This window comes from Tenebrio molitor, chromosome X, assembly GCF_963966145.1.
Source record: "Tenebrio molitor chromosome X, icTenMoli1.1, whole genome shotgun sequence".
Lineage (NCBI taxonomy): Eukaryota > Metazoa > Arthropoda > Insecta > Coleoptera > Tenebrionidae > Tenebrio > Tenebrio molitor.
In genome coordinates, this window is record NC_091055.1 from 8,509,934 (window position 1) to 8,528,217 (window position 18,284).

Here is an 18,284-nt window from a genome sequence, read left to right on the forward strand (position 1 = left end):
GCAAAATTTCCTAATAAAATTCAACCCCAAATGACTAATTATTCTCCACAGTCATCGGATCTGAAATCTTTCCTGCACGAACATAAAACTATTTCGGTTCACATTTACCCTCACAGAGGTATTCCTCACCTGACTCCACTCTACATATTACTTCCTGAAATTTTTACAGCACAACATTTGTCTTTGAATTCAGATTTATAAGTATCTAAGGAGTTACGTCCTGAATTTTTGGGCAGTTCTTGATTTATCTAATCCACTTACGTATATTTACTTGATTCGTTCAATTTAACACGGCACACCTGGTTCTAGGCAATAATTCAAAAAACAAAGAGAGAAAGAAAAAAAGATTTTAACCCACAATTTTAGCAGTGTGTGTTCGCACGTTTTTCTGCATTAACACGAAGTTTTATCTCCAATAACTTGCAGGAAAACCACTAAAGGGAGCTTTAAGATCTTTTATATCTTCGTCTGTCGCAGAACTCTTAACACGTATCGTCACTAAATCTGTGGAAGCCTCCAAAAGAATTCCTATGTGATACATAAGACATGAACAAATCGAATTTCTACTTCTACCAAATTGAATTCAAACTAATTAAATCGATTCCGTTTCTTCTACGGCCTAAATTGATTGATACCTATTGACTTTTATTTTATGGCATTTTGTTTGACTAAACGACACGATCACCGTCAATTCAAATCTTGATTACCACAATAAATATTTCTCATATTTGCTGCACGCTATTGTACAAAAAATATCAATCTATAAATCGACTAATTAAATCGAAGAACTACATCAAGTGAACCGATTTACTAAATTGCAACATTAATTTTAACTTCCGGTGTTTTGTTAAAAATTTCAAAGCGAAACGTAAACGTGGTCATGTTATTTTGAGAAAATACAAATCGAAATGGTTCTCACTCTGTGTATAGAGAACTTAACTGGAATGACAATACACTACAAAAATGTGATTCGAGGGTGCAAAAAGTCCTTGATATTCAATCAGATCTGGTTTATTTAACATTTCAACATCATTTCATTTTCGGTTATATCTTTTGGTCTGCTGATGACAGCTAACTTCCAATTTCTGCCAATTCTGCTTTTCGTGAATCGTGAATCTCACTTGTTTCAACTAGACCCAGTTTGGTTTTTAACTGTTGCACAATACGACGGAAAATTGTGGTGCGGAAACTAAGATATTGTCACAAAATATCACGAATTCAATATTTACTTCCGCAGTTATCAGATTAGATTAGGTCAGTGTCGGTTGCAATCATAACCCCAAAGTTTTTGGGGTGTAGGTGTTTCGTTTCCTTGAATTCGTGATGGTTCGATTAACGAGAACGACGGAGGTTAATGAAAGCAGCGTGTAAAGGGCCCCGAGCATCAACCAGGTAGGCACGTCGTCCGGGGTGGATACCATGGGGGTGGTGGCATGCAAAACCGCCGTCGCACTGTCGTGTTTTCGCTCCGGATTAACGCGGAGGGCGAGCGCACCCCACATTTGCAGATGTAGCTTAGTTAAACGGCGAAACGGAACAATTAACGCTAGTTTGTATTTACGTTTGCGGTGCATGTGTGTGCGATGTATACGTTTAAGTTGCAACGGGGGGGTCTCACGGCATCCCCTGCCCAAAGGTTGGCGTTCGTGTGTTCACACTCGGTTTTATGATTATTAGTCGTCTGCCTCGACCTAGTATACTCTTCCCAGGCGTCTATTCAACCCCCGTCGAGCTCTTGCAATTTATTGTTCACATACGGACTGTTTCTCTAATCCCCTCGAATGCATCAAATCAGACCGACTGTACATTTTTTTTCACGACGTACACACATAAATGGGGAACAAAGGCGTAACTGCGATTTATTCGAAAACTTCGCTTCATTTCACTGAAAAAAAACGCAAATCTCTCATTAACGTAAACGTTCCCAATAAAACGGGCGCGACAATGATTCGCCGTTATTGCGTTCCGTTTCATTTATGCTTGCGACTGCACTAAATCTGCTTATGTCCTTTCCGAAATTGTCGAGATTAAAACACAAATATTTCCCGTTCAAAATACAGGAGCACTTTGGCAGTGCCTTCTCTCTGTTTTCGTTCAAAATACTGCCGGGGTATTTTATGAAATTAAATTAATTCTATGCTCCACTTCAATCATTTCGTCCACTGCGAAAGCTGTTCAGCAAATTTTAAATTTTCAGAAAACAAAATTAATTGCCGCTTATGATATTTTGCTGATACGAACAAAAATAGATAACAATTTAATGAAACGTGACAGTTTTAATTACCAACTTTCAACTTTTCAAACACCTCTTACAATTTTGCCCCTTGTACCAGAAATTTCATCGACAATTGAAAGCTTACGCTTCAAGCATTAAAGCTGCAAGCGATAACGAGAATAATTCGACCCAAAATAATCAGAGCAAGTTGAAGTGAATACAGAAGCTCCAACAAAAATATAATGAATGTAACCTATTTCAGGTTCTACGTAATATAGATATGTATATATCATGTCAAAAAAAATATATATTTCCACACCAGTCACTAATTTAAGTTTCCAACATGATTTTCCCAGCCCTTTAAATATGTAATACATGTTTCTAAAATGAATGTTACAAGTTAGTTAGAAATTGTAATTACTGATCATACTGATACCTCTGGAAGCAAAATCGCTAATATGTACTATGTACTACTAAATTTCTGATTTAGAATAGATCACTCCAATTTTTGAAAACGGCATGCCAAGTAAACCATCGAAAAATGACACAGACATGTTACAGTTAATAATAAAATATGTAGTAAATTGTAATTAAAAAAAAAATCATTCGTAGTTTATATAATTTCAAATAACATATCGAAAAATCAAAACGGTGAAATATATGACAACCCCTTTAATAATTTCAGTTTTAATTGTGATTTAACAAAACGCAAAATACAATCTGGATAAATGCAGACATTAATCGATACAATTTCAAAATTAGAAATAGCTTTTACGTCTCTATAATTCTTTATCTTCTATTATAATGAATTTACCCTAATAACTTTTATCGCGAATAGTCTAGTATCTAGAAAATTAATAGCCCTGATATACCGTATTAAAACACAACCCAGTTAATTAAGTACAAAGCTGCGCCATCTGTAGAATTCCGTGACAGTTTCCAAGTTCAACAACCACATGCATCACCATTAGGATATTAGATAAATTTCCTGCACAAAACTAAATCCTTCATACGTTTCATAAATCATAAAAAGCGTGTATCAAGAAAGAAACATGGGCCTTAGACACTCATTAAAGAGAATCACTATTGAGATAATTTCAGACTTTACGTGATCAGAATTTTACGATCCTGGCCTTTGTTAATTTTTGAAAGATAAGACTTATATTTACTGCTGTTTCAACTTTTTCAACTCGACTCATAAAAATAATAAGTGATAAGCGTTCCTGTCAAATTAATTCCACAGAGCGCTTAACCGTGGAGGGGTGTAAAAATAAATACTAATTGATTTTTAGCATGATTAAACTGCTAAAAAATGAGTCCGAAACAAGTTTAATTTCAATTTAACATCATATTAAATTTGCTTCAGCGAATTTACAAATTCTTTGTCCATTACATTGAAGTTAATGTGGAATTGATGGAAGGGTGAAATAAAAGAATTGTCACAAAGTTTAAAGGGGAAAAACTGAAGGTCGCAATAGATGTGATTGACAGAATGCGCAAAAATAAAAAACGAAACGTACAAAAACCCTTTACATCAGTTAACCGTTAAATTCCGTGTTCAATTAAACGTTTCTAATTCCAATTTCCTTGCATTCCGATAACAAATTGAATCCGGAATCATTTTAAATATATGCAGAAGGGAATTTAACTAGAGATTTACTTGCCGTAAGTTTCTTTTTTCTGTAATATGAAACGAACTCATCATTTCTGTATAAACTTCAAAAAGTATTTTAAATTTCTGAAAGATTTATGCAGTTTGCAACGTGCACCGTCGTCCAAAATATAAAGTTGATCTGCTTTAAAAGTTTTAAATTGAGTATACCTATCGTAAATATATTTTTCACGAAATTGAGGCACATTCTTGCACTTTTCATTAAATAAATTATGAGGTCTACAGTTTTCGGTTCCTTGCTGTAAATGTGACGAAGAATATTTATTTCAAAAAAATGAAAAATCGCCCACTCCAACAGTTTATACTTACATAGAAGAACAGACTGCTGATGTTTGTTAAGACGTCGATTTGAAACCCGTGTCGGGGATATTTTTCCTTTCTCCGTTAGCAAAATGCTGACATAAGATTTTGTGTGAATTGTTTGAAAGTTGAAAATGGATGGAGTCTTTACGGAAGCACCTTAAGTTGTCAATATATTATTGGTCTTGGATATGCGCCATTATGCTTAAGTTGTAGCAGTTGTTTGGGATGTAGCAAGTTCGGTAAAGTATGTTTGTTGCAGCTCCCGCGGGAAAACCTACGATCACAACTGCGCATAATACGTCGTCTACAGCGTTGCACATCAGCTGGCGACCACCTCATCACGAGACCATCCACGGAGAATTTTTGGGCTATCGAATTGCATATCGTCCGAGGGATAGAGGAGATGAGGCTTTCAAAGAGATATACATCCGGGACCCCAACGTGGAGGTACGCATTGTTTGAAATAAATAAACGAAAGAAATTGGGCAAATACTTCGGAGAACTTTCAGCAGAGTGCTCGATTTCGAACCCATGGGAAATCACAGAAACTCCGCTAAACCTCTTAATCCAATGACCTGTCCATTAATAGGCCGTCGCAGGCACCGCCTGAGCACACCGCCCCTATTACCAACCATATTCCAGTTTCGTCCCCAATTGCATTCGTCGTTTTTAATTAAGCCCTGTCGCTGACACACTTTAAAGCGAACTCCAAAAACGAACAACTCCGACGCTAACCCACTTCAAATAAAACTGATTTTTATGACAACACGAACGCCACTGTACAATTTACCGACACACGTTACGCCAGTGGTCACTTGTCATATTTGTATTTGCAAAAACTAAGATTACTAGTATGTCAAATTCAAATTGTATATCATACAAAAAATATTATGTAAAAAATATAATAAATCTGCAATAATTCAATATAAATAATCCAAATCACTGCCTAATAAAAACCATCGATATGTTCGTAACCGATGATAGATATATGTACATTTATTGTAAAATTAAAATAAGAATAAGATATGTAAATAAAATCTTACAAAACCAACTATTACAAATCAACTTTTTACTTTAAAAAAATTTGAAAACTGATATTTAAAAAAAAGTTAATACTTACCAGATACAATTCTTTATGATCTTGCTATGATCTTGCACCAGCACTGGTACATTTTTAAAACGTAATACATACCATAATATGTAATGTAATGTAATGTAATATGTACACTTGCGGCCACCCAAAAGTGCACGATAGCTGGTGCAATTTTTCCCTAGATTTAAAACGGGACCTGTCCAGTAGGGTTTGTGCTGAATGCATTTTTTTATGACAAATGTATGGTTTGTTTAAAAAAATCAAGACTCTAAAATTAGTCTTGTAAAAGTATAATATCTATGTAAGATTATTAATATGAAAAAAAAATTCGTGCACTTTCGGATGGCCACGTGTGTACTTTGTTTTTTAGATGACTTGTGACAATCTCAAAAATGCTACATCTCTACGGTTAGCATCTATACTGAAAATTGCAAACATGGTAAATGTGCCGAAAAAAATTAAAAATAAATTTGTACACAACCCATAAATATCACATCAACTTGAAATAATTTTGGAAACACTTTAGTACCAACTAAATTAATATTTTTTCTTGCGTATTTCAAAAATATCGAATCAAATAATATCGAAGTGTTTTTTAAACTAGGTATTTCATTTGATGTACCATTTATTCAAATCGAATAAAATAAATAAGCAAGATACAACGTCAAAGGTTTTTTGTCAGTTACCCATTGTACTCGTAATATACAGATCTATATATTTAGCTAGATGTGAAATTTAAAATAATCACCCGATAGATAACTGACATGCTATGAAAAATGCTGCATGCACGGGAAAAATACAGAAATACATATACATATACAACATTTTTTTATTGTCCGACGAACCTGATAAATTCGAAAACTTACCACTTATAAGTTTCGTTTTGGTGAAACAAACAACTTAAACCGCAAATCTTCATCTCAACACACAATTTTGAACGCCAATACAAGTTATTTAAAGTTTCAATTCTTTTGTTATGGTCCGTTCAGTTTCTGTAACTGCAAAAATGTTGCCGCTTCAACTTGATTTTTACTTTTGAGATGTGAAATACAAATGTGAATGCGAGATAGTAAGGGCTGTGACTTGTTTTTAAGTTAAAAATTAACTCACAACGGTCGAATTGTGACTAGAATAATCGACATGTAGCAGGTTGAAATCATTAAGGAGGAGAAGATCAGCCGGACGAACTCGCTCAAACCTTTTCAACTAATTATTTTTCACGTTCCTGTGAATTTGACAGGCGTCAGTTATTAGCTCGTGAATCTTCTGTCGTGTCTATCTTTTAGAAAATTCGATCTCTTTAATACTTTATTAATCATTACATTTCAAGTAGTGGATTACTTACTTTATATCAAAATTTAATTACAACACGTTCTGATTCCAATTTTCCTGACGAATTAATAAATTCGTATGAAAAGGATTGCCTTCATAAAGTCGCAATTAAAGTCTTTGAAATTATTGTACATAAGAACACCTATTAATTGAAAAATAATGAAGTCGACACTATCGTAAAAAAAATTATTCCCAGCCTACGTTACTGTCAGAAACTCACGTTATTTCAATAGCTTCTCTTCCTTCCAAATTCAGAATATTGTCATCTTTAACAAGAACATGTTTTAATATTTTTTTATTATCCTAAAAAATATACTGATATGTTCTTTTAATCATGGTTATTGTTTCAATTGTACACAATATATAGATTTTTTTTAATATGATAATAAATATTAAATGTTCTCAGAGTAAATATGTATGTTAAAATTGAATTTTCACTGAGGAACCTCATCTCCACTTGTTTTCTCTAAGAAGTCACGTACATATACCACAAAATGAAAATTAAAAAAATAAACACAAAGTGTTCAACTTAATTAATATTTCAGATTACCAAAGCCCCCTGAAAAAGTTTCAAGCGCCGCCTTTGATTAAGCTTTATGAAGTTCGCACACTTGATTTCAGATATCAAACGCACCAAATTAAATCGGGGAGTAACGTTTAAAACTTTTTTTAAAGCATAAAATACCGACAATAATTGTAATTATATAATAAAAATCAATCCGATCTGATACACATTTCCCAAAATTTTGCATATACTCACTATCTCAGTGTTTGTCAAGCAATGTTCAGTACATGCGAGTATGGTGTATTGCCTAACCCAACAACAACACATTCGAAAATTATAAACACCGTTTGTAAACATGTTGGGTTCACTCCATTTTAGAATAAAATAACACCTTTTATCTCGTTTTTGCATAATTCCGCAATTTATGACACCCTGACAAGCTTAAAGTAGCGTTTTCATAATAATGATTTAGCAAAATGTCAGAACCCACCTGAATCTTTAGCTGAACGTGTAACTGATGAACAATTTCAAAAGGCTTTCGTGTTTTCAATTAAAAACGTTAAACTCACATATACGTCACTAAACACGTCCAATTTTTACGAAAAGTTCACAGTCACACGATCGTTGACATTGACGAAAAACAAAAGAAGGGTTATAGAGGGCGACTGTGATTGATGTCGGTGAATCGGTGGGTAATTTCGTTTTAATAAAATCATGTTACCAGAGAGGGTTATTATTGACAGTAGTTACAGATGTCACCTACAAATGTGTCAAATATTTTTCACGCAGTTTTAGAAATAAAGCAATTCGGGTTCGAATTCGAGGAAAATGTGAAAGAAAATAATCAGGTAGACGACTTTAATTGGACGTCATCAAAATATCGTTCTCTTGTACATTGGAATTCAAATGGTGAGATATGTTGTGTATGACCTTGGAAGACATCAAAAGATTATATTTTCACATAAACTAATAATGAGACGCAATAATAAACAAATAAGACCAATTTAAACTATTTAAATTTAATTTAAATTCCAACCCAAGCAAGATTCGATTAATATTGAATTTAAATATTTATAACCAACTGAGAAAAAGGCTTTAAATCGAAGAACATCACTTTTTCAGGGCTTTCAAATTGGGTGATTTAGTATAAGGTGGAAAACCATAAAACCAAAACGTCGTTGTGTTTTTTTAATATTGTTAGACAATGACTTAAAATTGAGGGGTCATACAGTTTCAATGCAAGCGTAATGTTATGAATCGATTTCGAATTTGTTTTTTTAGCCTTCCGCTTTTATAGTAAAAATAAAAAATATTAGTTCTACAAACAATGACACCTTGAATTTAATCAAAAAATTCTTGGTACGTCCTCTGCGATTATTAATATTATTATTCCAAAACACCCAAGAGAAATATTTTTTTAAATGTTATTGGAGGTCTCGACTCGGGTTGAAGTATTTGGCAAAGCTGTTAAAGGCGAGTCAGATTTTACACGATAATAACTCCAGAATGTTTTCGGTTTAGAGTTGCAACAAATAAGAGCAGTTTTATATGTTTTTTTATAATACTTGTAAATTCCATGAATTTTATTTACATATTTTTTAATGCTACGGCAGTTGCGCATCGTAACACATTGTAGGGGACCATTCCTGGAAAGAAACGTAAAGAAAACCTCGAAGACTCAAGAACGTTTTTTGAAAAATCAACAAGTAGTGTAGGCGTGAGTGTCTTAAAAATGTTGGAAGCATAAATGTGTCAAAAATGAGCTACCTCTGCAGTTATCTAGAGGAAATAAAAGGAAAGATGATTTAATTCTTGTTTATTATTGGTTATATTGATTCGTCATGTCGGTGGAATTTCTCGTTTGTGGAACTGCGGCTGAAAACGTGACATTTTTACGTTTTTGTTTTTTTACGAACTTTATATATTAGGAAAAGAAAGCGTCACGTTGTAGAGTGGGGGAATTATTAGTTTCCGAGGCAGTATGTTACTGTCGGAACCTATTTATTATACCGAGTGAGGCAAATTTCATCGTCACATAGGTTTCACTAATCAATAACAAAAAACATTTACTCTAGTATTACGGGTATTTTCAAAGACTTGACTAGTTTTATTATAACTAACCGAACAAGATTTCTCAAAATCAGAATATAAGATAACGGAGAGTAATTGTAAAAGTAAAAAGGGATGAAAACTGGAATGGATCCTAATTTATGGATGGTTCAGAGTGACTATCGTGGTATAAAGTACAAATCTGTGAGTGAAAACTCCTAATTCTATGCTTATTGAATCTATAATATAATCAAAAAGACAACTCAAAAGCTTCTATCTCGTGATATGTGATGAATTAATTAATAATAAATGATAAAATATAGCTTACAACTTACAACATTAGATAGAAACTGTATTATTTATTTTTCCACTTGAATCATTCAAATATGTCATTCGCTAAATTGTAATTCGGATTATTTATTAATTTTAAGTAAATTCTACACGTGTATTATTAATCAAAAAGTTTGATATTTATAAAGTGGTAAGTTGGAAGGGTCATAAATCTATGAGACAATGAAACTTTCTATCCATAGAAGAGAGTAGAGTTATGGTCCATCTCTCAGTAAAGAGCTAATATTTACAATTTCTGTTGGTACTCTCAAAAGTGTAATAACTAGTTTAACAAATTACGGCTGCCAACATTACGTGTTTAATTGTAGATCACATTGCCGTAACAAACTTTAATCTATAATTAATTATCTGCATCTTGTAGCATCAAGTTGGAGTTTTTTGTTGACTAATACGACACTTTAAGTAAGTATTACATATTTAAGTATCATTTCGTTGGCATAACGTTTAATGACTTTTCAATAAGTTGTATCTTAATTTTGACTAAACACTGCAAGAGAAAACTCAAGATAATGCAATGAACTATATAATACTAACTAAAGTACTATTTCAATTTAGTTTTCAATTTGTTCATATTTCTTATACAGTTGTAGTGTAGTAAGAGAGATTTTTTATAATATCGAGAGGAAATTTATTAGAAAACCTTCCGTGTCTTCCCCGATTGTGAGAAACTGTGACTGTCACGAGCTATTAGAATTAACGTTTGCAGACATTAACACGTACCACACCAGTGTGGAAGAAAAGTTTGCGGTAATTCATACAAGAACATAGTTTGCGCTCTTAAAGTAGATTTATTGAAAATGTAAAAGGAAGTTTAATATTTAAATAATTTAAGCAATACATCTGGGTTTAGATAAAGTGTACGTGTCTATTTTCACGATGACAGCAAGACTTGCCCAGCCTATATATATTAAATAAAACGTTCCTCGCGAATGACAAGCGAGCGGGGCTGCAGGAACAGATAGGGCCAGACCAGAGCGAATGTCTGTAGCAGCCACCCCGCGCCGAAACCACAGACGTCACACATTCTAGATCTGTGATATCGCAATCGTAGCGGCGACACGGAAACGCAACGTGCAGATTTAATGTGCGGCTATAGGGTTGCGGCACGCGGCTTTAACGAACTTAATGGAGTAGTGGAGAGTTCGGGCAGAGAGCCGTAAAGTAGCAATAAAGACGGTCACATTCATTACGATTTCCTAACATGAATTAGCGGCGGGTGTGCGCCGCCCCTTCGACGCTCCCGCCGATACCGGTGGTTCCTTGCGGACCGCTTAAGTACGCCGTAATCGCACACGTGTTTATTTGGGTCGGGTCGCCGACTTGGGACTCATTCCTCTACATTATCTCTTATTGTTCCAGAGTCATACCATACAAAATTTGGAGACCTACACCCAGTATCTGGTCTCGCTTCAGGTGTTCAACCCCGAAGGACCAGGGCCCAACACCACGGTCCTGGTCATGACCGACGAAGGTGGTGAGTACGAACGACACGCCTCCCTCACCTTCAGCTTCTCCCAAACGAGCACGTCGTCGAAGGACGACAGCTTTACACTTACACACTTTTCCGCGTCTCTCTTCTGTTTGCACATAATATTTGATGGAAATTTATAGAGCGCTTCACTCGAGCTGCGGCTGTGGCAATTCAACATCTTAAGAACGTCGATGCGTTCCTCTCGTTGTTTACCAAGTATTTCTTTAGTAACGTGAGAAATAAACAGCATATCTGTCTTTGATATTCCGTGGTGTTCTAGAAGTATTAGGAGCGGGAGTTGGCCTTAAAGGATGATTGATATCGGTAAAAGTAATGGATCGGATAAGGAGAGCAGTCTCTCAAGTGCAAATTTTCTGGCGAGTATCAGAAGCAGCAGTCTTGCATAATATGTTACGATAATTTCTTAAGACATTTGATGACTTCCACCCCCGGAGATGTCCCTGTTGACATTAATGACTATTTCGTGTCGAAGGAAATGATTTTGGATCGAACTTTTAAGTATGTCACATTTATTCGAGTCTGGTAATCCACGGTCGACGAACTAAGACCAAGCTTTCGGAATATCATTTTCAGAATAGTGAATAGTCCCTCTCACATAAGATCCTGGACGTCTCCGCTTGGCCCGGGGTCTCCAAACTATCACTCGATCGTAGCGATTGATTAGGGAAGAATCCCCGGACGCTCTAACACGTTCATTATTTATACCGTGTTCACGTCTGTTCGTACTTTTAACCCCAAATTTATATATATATCAATGAGCGTCGGCTGATGGTAAACACGCGAGAAAATCCTTAATTTGCCGTCGCCTTAGACGTGCGTTACTCACGCTATTCCATCTTCGAAATTAGAGTCGCCACATAAAAACCTCATTTTTCTTTAATACCAACCGAGCCATATTCGCCCTACAATAAATTTCGACAATCAAGATGACTTAAGGGACACAAGTCTACTAACTCAGCTCTTGAAAGTTTTGCACCATGTGCTCAATCCCGAATGAATCAATACGGCAGTCTGTAAGTAAGCTTTCAGGCTGGTGAGGAGGCGACGAAGCTGGCGGCGCTTGCGCCCCTCATTACCGCCGCCACTATCACTAATTGTTCCACACGTGATACTTTTATTGTGGGTTTACCCGGACGAGGTTCGTTCGAATTTTGGGGAAATTCGGCCTCCGCTCCAGAAGCTACTCCATTCGAAGTAAGCGCCAATTTGATCGAATGGACATTCCGTTGTTGGTGCTTTTGTTCTGAGAACAAAGCGATTTGAGTAGCAGGTGGTGTGGAGAGGTGGATTAGGCCGGGAGCGGGCGGAACAAAGTGGCGAGTAATGACGACAGATGCAACCTGCAGAGCATGTGACTGTGAGATGCTGCAAGAAAGCGGCGATGAGCAGAGTTCGTTTGCAGGAGCAAATACGCGCAGAACGTGATCTCCCTCTTCAGCGTGAGCGTGCGCTTCGCGCTGTTGCGAGCGCCTAACACTCCGGTCATGTCGGTCTCTCGCCCTTAGCTCCTCTCATCCCCGCTCGTTGTTTGCCGTGTCACAGTTCTGGGTGGTGCTGCTCGATTCTTGCGGATTTCGACTGACAACACGGAATGGGCCCCAATCGTCCCAAGTTGCGGTTTTTGCCTCGAATGTAAACATGTCGCGTTTGGAAAGTTTCACAAAGCCGATTCGCGCAATTAGTACTCTCGAGTGAAGGCTTCATTGTGTTAGGATGGGTCATGTTGTTTATTTACTGGTCGCGATTTCCGGAATCGTCGCCGCGGAACTCACCACGGAGTATGACACCACGTTAGGCCCAGACAAAGAAGGTATTCTAATGCTCTTCATGCTTATCTGCCCATCTAACCTGCCCGACTCTCGATTTTGCAACTCTAACCTGATGACACACCTACTGTTTCCAGTGCCCAGTAAACCTCAACACCTCACCGTGCTGGATGTTTCCTCTGTTACCATCACCCTCAGATGGACCCAGCCTGACAAACTCAATGGGGCCATCGAGGGATATAGAGTTTACTACATGTTCAACAACTACACTGACATGAACAGAGACAAGATTAAACACGTTTCTCCATACATTACATATAATTTAACAAACTTGAGTGAGTACAAGCATTTTCATAAAAATTTGTTAGACATCATCCTGTCATTGTAGAACCATACACAGAGTACAAAATATGGGTTAAGGCTTATACCAGGAATCACGAAGGTGAACCTTCAGATCCCATATATAACTCGACCGACATAAGTGGTCCAAGTGCTCCAAGAATCTTAAACTTAACTTGCCAAACACAAGATAATATATTTTTCCAATGGGCCAGACCCAACCATTTTTATTTTTCCATTGATTATTATTATATCTACATTAAATTGAATAACCGGATTTGGAAAAATTTTACAATAGAAACCTCAAAGGAACATCTAGAGACTTCGGTAAGTGTCAAAGTTACCTAACCTCTTTTAATCATAATTGGCAGATTTTGTTTTTATTTATGTCATATTTAGTAAACTGTAAACAACTTTTATAATTATGTCTAACCAACTGTATAAAATTTAACTACCCCACTTAATTATTAACATCGAAGTAATTTATTTATTTATTTTTATTGGTCTTACATAATTAATTAAACTGTTAAATTAATCAAAAGAAAAAAATCTGTAACAGTGAAACCAGTATTTACACCCAGAGTTTTAAAATCTTCCTCATGACCCACTCTACATATGTAAATATTGCAGTCCTTCCATTGATTCTACAAATTTTTCATTCAATTTCATCAACTGTAACTGAAAAGGAGTTGAAAACGTCAAGTTTATCAGTTTATAAAATAGAGATGATTTTTCATAAAAGTTGGAAAATGTTCATTTTATTGAGGTAACGTTATGTGAGGGTAAATAAGAAAAAAAAAACTTCAGCACAAATGACATGTAAGTTATTAATAATGCTTGCAAAGTTATCCTTCACTGTTGCAGTGGCTTTCTATTTATTTAGTCAGAGCGTCTACTCTCAAAAAACATAAAATATGTTGTTGATAAAAGTTAAGTTTTACTATTGAATTTAAATGAAAACTTTACCCTTTGGACTATCAAATGAAAGATGTTGATGATTCCTAAATTTTGATACTGATCAATTTTCACAAGAAACGTTAAAATCAAAGTGTGGTGCATTGATATGAAGCTGGTTGTTCAGGTCATTGCACTCCATTTATATAAATAATACGAATAAAGAATGTACATACAAGTACATCGTTTTTGAGGACCGACTGCTGTCTTAATATGCAATATAATAACACAACTTGACTCGCTAACCAACTGAAGTTGTTAATGGAATTTAATGATCTAACGTGACCTTCCTGTGAAGGTCTGATTATAAATAAATTATGTCACCTTAGGAGACGTTTATTGTGCTAATAAACAGGTTAAATTATAGAGTGGTGAAGCGTTTTGACAAGAACAAAATGTCTTCATTTGTGATAAGACTGATAAGTTTTTATGTTGCAGTATTCGGTGGAGAACGTTACGACGAACACCGAATACCAAGTGCAGATGCAGGCATCTTCAAGAAGCAATCGAACAAAGCGGATAGTGAAGGGCCCCTTATCAGAGACCAAAACGGTGTATATGCGTTCGGATTGCGATAAAATGCAGGAATATATGCGACACACGACGCACGAATTGAGCGCTGGAGTCTTAGCCGGCGTCATCTGCGCCGGTTTCGCATTTTTACTGGCGGTTTCAGCTTTTATTCTCTGGAGGTGAGTGTAAATAGCTTAATTAATCAGTTCCCCCTTGATTTAATAAATGCCACATCCTGTTTACTCCTATTAATGGCGGTGCTTTGTTCCAGAAAATGTTTTAGAGTCTCCTACTACTATTTAGACGACCCGCCGTGTTCAGTTCCGACGGCTTCGCTGGACTGGAATGCGCCCCCTGACGGCAACAGCGAACACAAGGGGGCCATACCGGTGCATCTGTTTCCTAAACATGTAGCCGAACTGCACGCCGATGGAGATATCGGCTTTAGCAAGGAGTACGAGGCTATTCAAGCGGAAGCTACCACTGACGAACACACATCGGAACATTCGCAACACCCTGACAATCGAGTTAAAAATAGATACCTTAACATAATTGCTTGTAAATAACAATAACAAGCGGCGTTGGTTGACTTTTTAAAATGAATCTCTTCCAGACGATCACAGTAGAGTACAGTTGCTTCAAATGCCGGGACAAAAGAAGAATATCGACTACATAAACGCCAATTATATTGACGGTTTTCAATGGTCGAAGGCTTACATTGGTACGCAGGGCCCTCTGCCCTCTACATTCGATTGTTTCTGGAGAATGGTGTGGGAACAAAGAGTCAACATCATTGTTATGATAACCAACCTGGTGGAAAGGGGAAGAGTAAGTTACATTTTATCGTCAACTATTATACTGTTATTTAATACTAGGTAGTGGTAGTTTTATAATTTGATTATTTTACTAGGACTCACTTAAATTTCCGTTCGCCAAGTTCGGTTCAGACCATTTTGAGGTATTGGTGTGGTACCCTTGAGTGTACTAATATCACTACTACTACTACTACTAGAATAGATTTATTTTTTGGTCTTAATTTTCGTTTTTTTCTTTCCGACAACACTTACTAAAATACCTTTTGTTTTAACACATTCGCGTTAAATGACGACTTAAAATTTACAGAGAAAATGTGATATGTATTGGCCCAAAGAAGGAACAGAAACATACGGAGTTATCCAAGTCAAACTAGTCAAAGAAGACATCATGGCAACATACACAGTCAGGACACTGCAAATCAGACATCTTAGGGTAAGCCACATCAATTTTTAGCTTCCAAAGCTGTAAGTGTTGTTGTAGATTAAGAAAAAGAAAGCGGCAATGGCGGAGAAATTAGTTTACCAGTACCATTACACTAACTGGCCTGATCATGGAACACCTGATCACCCTCTCCCGGTGCTACACTTTGTGAAGAAATCAGCAGCAGCCAATCCTCCAGATGCAGGACCAATCATAGTTCATTGCAGGTAAAACGATCTACTTTGCAGTCAAAACCTGACTTGTTTGCGAGTGGGTGTTAATAGGAATGTTTTCAGTGCTGGTGTTGGTAGAACTGGCACTTACATAGTTCTAGATGCAATGCTCAGGCAAATTCGTAGTCGTGGTGAAGTGAACATTTTTGGTTTCTTGCGTCACATTCGTTCGCAAAGAAATTTCTTGGTACAGACTGAAGAACAGTACATATTCATTCATGACGCACTTGTGGAGGCCATCGAGTCTGGTGAGACGAATATTAGTCGCGAACAGTTCCCTCGATACGTTCAGATGCTGCAAGATAATAATACTGAAGAGAAGAGTGAGTTGTGGAAATCGTTTGATATTCAGTTTAGAGTAAGTAGTACGATCGATCCCGGTGGATTTTGTTTTTAACGAGACCGTTGTCTGCAGTTAGTGACAAGTTTTCAATGTAAAGACTTCAATCTCGTTTCGGCAAATAAAGTGATAAATCAGCCAAAGAATAGGACGCCGAATATACTGCCCGTGGAGAGTTCCCGTGTACATTTAACCCCGAAACCGGGGGAGGACGGATCTGATTACGTAAATGCCACTTGGATACAAGGTTTTCACAGCTTGCGTGAATTCATAATCACGCAACATCCGCTTAAAACTACAATTAAAGACTTCTGGCAGATGGTCTGGGACCATAATGCACAAACAATTGTGATGCTTAGTATTATTGATAATCAAGAATTTGAAGTGTTCTGGCCTATGGATCAAGAAACTGTAGATGCTGAATCGTACAAGGTGAAGTTAGTCAATGAGCAGGCTCAGTCAACGTATGTCACTAGAGATTTCACAATGCAGTCCCTTCAAGATGACTATGAGATACCAGTGAAAATGATCCACTGTACTAATTGGCCACATCACTGCTGCACTGTTGCAGAAATCTATCATCTACCCAATACTGTTTTGGACATGGGAATCCAAAACGGACCTATTGTTATAGTTGACAGGTAAATATCGAGCTATCGTAACATCCTGGTCTAATCGAATTAAAATCTGACCATATTATGTAGTCTTTATTATGTATCTTTAGTACAGTTGTTTTGTTTGGAAGCGATCAATAGAAAGCGTCATATTAGTAAAACGTAAATAATCCAGTAGTTTTCAATTAATAATTAAAATAAAACGTACAACTGATTTTCACCTGTACGCAGCAAAAATTTGAAAAGAAACAAAATAAGTACACGTTGACCTCGTCCTCGTCGAGTTCAAGTCGAGGACACGTCACGTCTTCAGTCGAACTGGTTATCATATAAATCATGTGCCCGCCCATGTACTTCTCGTTTGGAACTTGCTCTAATATTTGGTGGATATTACGAAATGTGGATTTAAAAAATTGGCCACCAATTATTATTATTGACAGATCACATTAACGTTTTTTTTAACACGGTAATTCCGAAATACTATTTTTAAGAACATATTAGAAAAATTACTTCGAAATTTATTAGTTTTATAAATACATATTAGTGCATTTCCTTGAAATAAGTGGTTTTTTTTTACTCTAAAATGACATAATACGTGATGCAAATATTATTTCTGAATGGTTATTTTTGGGGACAGGTTCGGAGGCAGCGAAGCAGCGTCTTTTTGCACTCTGACGACACTGAAGAAACATTTGATGTACGATAATCACGTGGACGTGTACATGTACGCGAAATTGTACCACAACAAGAGGCCAGGAATATGGGGTTCTTGCGAGGACTACCTGAGACTTCATCTGGCGGTTCAGACTCTGTGCTGTCCTCCAGAAGGAACTCCCGACCTATATGCAATGACAAATGGAGCTGTGAATGGGTCCTTATCAAATGACTGTGTGAGGGTACCTCCTGAAGGTATGGAAGCAGTGGGGCCACGGCTCACCGTTGCTTAAGTTGCAGTTATAGTGTAAATATATGTGATTATCGTAATTGTTATTATGTCCATATTTGTGCCACTGGTGGCAGGTGTAACTGAAATCTCACATTAAAACGTACTTCTCTTCTCTAGCTCAATCATTTTTTTTACATTGACTTAGGTTATCGAAATGTCGAAAGAGAAGTATGAATTGACGATCCCAATGTTACTGCTGACTCATTGTCATTCACCTATCATCCTCAGTGTAAGTCAATAGCATCACATAGTTATGTTTGTTAGACTGATCGACGTAGGTATAGACATGTATTATGCCGTAAGATCAACTCTAAACTTCATGTTGAACATC

The 18,284-nt window shown here is 36.5% G+C and overlaps 1 protein-coding gene across 3 annotated transcripts in view; it reads left to right on the forward strand.

Annotated features, from left to right (window-relative positions):
* Ptp99A (Protein tyrosine phosphatase 99A) overlaps positions 1-18,284 on the forward strand; it is a 146,235-nt gene that overhangs the window by 126,875 nt on the left and 1,076 nt on the right. The window contains exons 5-17 of one of the 3 annotated variants that reach the window (XM_069060255.1): positions 4,450-4,637; positions 10,880-10,994; positions 12,916-13,113; positions 13,167-13,444; positions 14,510-14,763; positions 14,856-15,142; positions 15,198-15,412; positions 15,495-15,542; positions 15,707-15,832; positions 15,881-16,047; positions 16,117-16,411; positions 16,469-17,034; positions 17,645-17,968. In XM_069060255.1, the coding sequence (XP_068916356.1) occupies positions 4,450-4,637; positions 10,880-10,994; positions 12,916-13,113; positions 13,167-13,444; positions 14,510-14,763; positions 14,856-15,142; positions 15,198-15,412; positions 15,495-15,542; positions 15,707-15,832; positions 15,881-16,047; positions 16,117-16,411; positions 16,469-17,034; positions 17,645-17,954 (3,047 nt within the window). In that variant the 3' untranslated portion in view covers positions 17,955-17,968. The remainder of the gene's footprint in view (positions 1-4,449; positions 4,638-10,879; positions 10,995-12,915; positions 13,114-13,166; positions 13,445-14,509; positions 14,764-14,855; positions 15,143-15,197; positions 15,413-15,494; positions 15,543-15,706; positions 15,833-15,880; positions 16,048-16,116; positions 16,412-16,468; positions 17,035-17,644; positions 17,969-18,284) is intronic. The other 2 variants (XM_069060254.1, XM_069060256.1) reach the window with 2 other exon arrangements.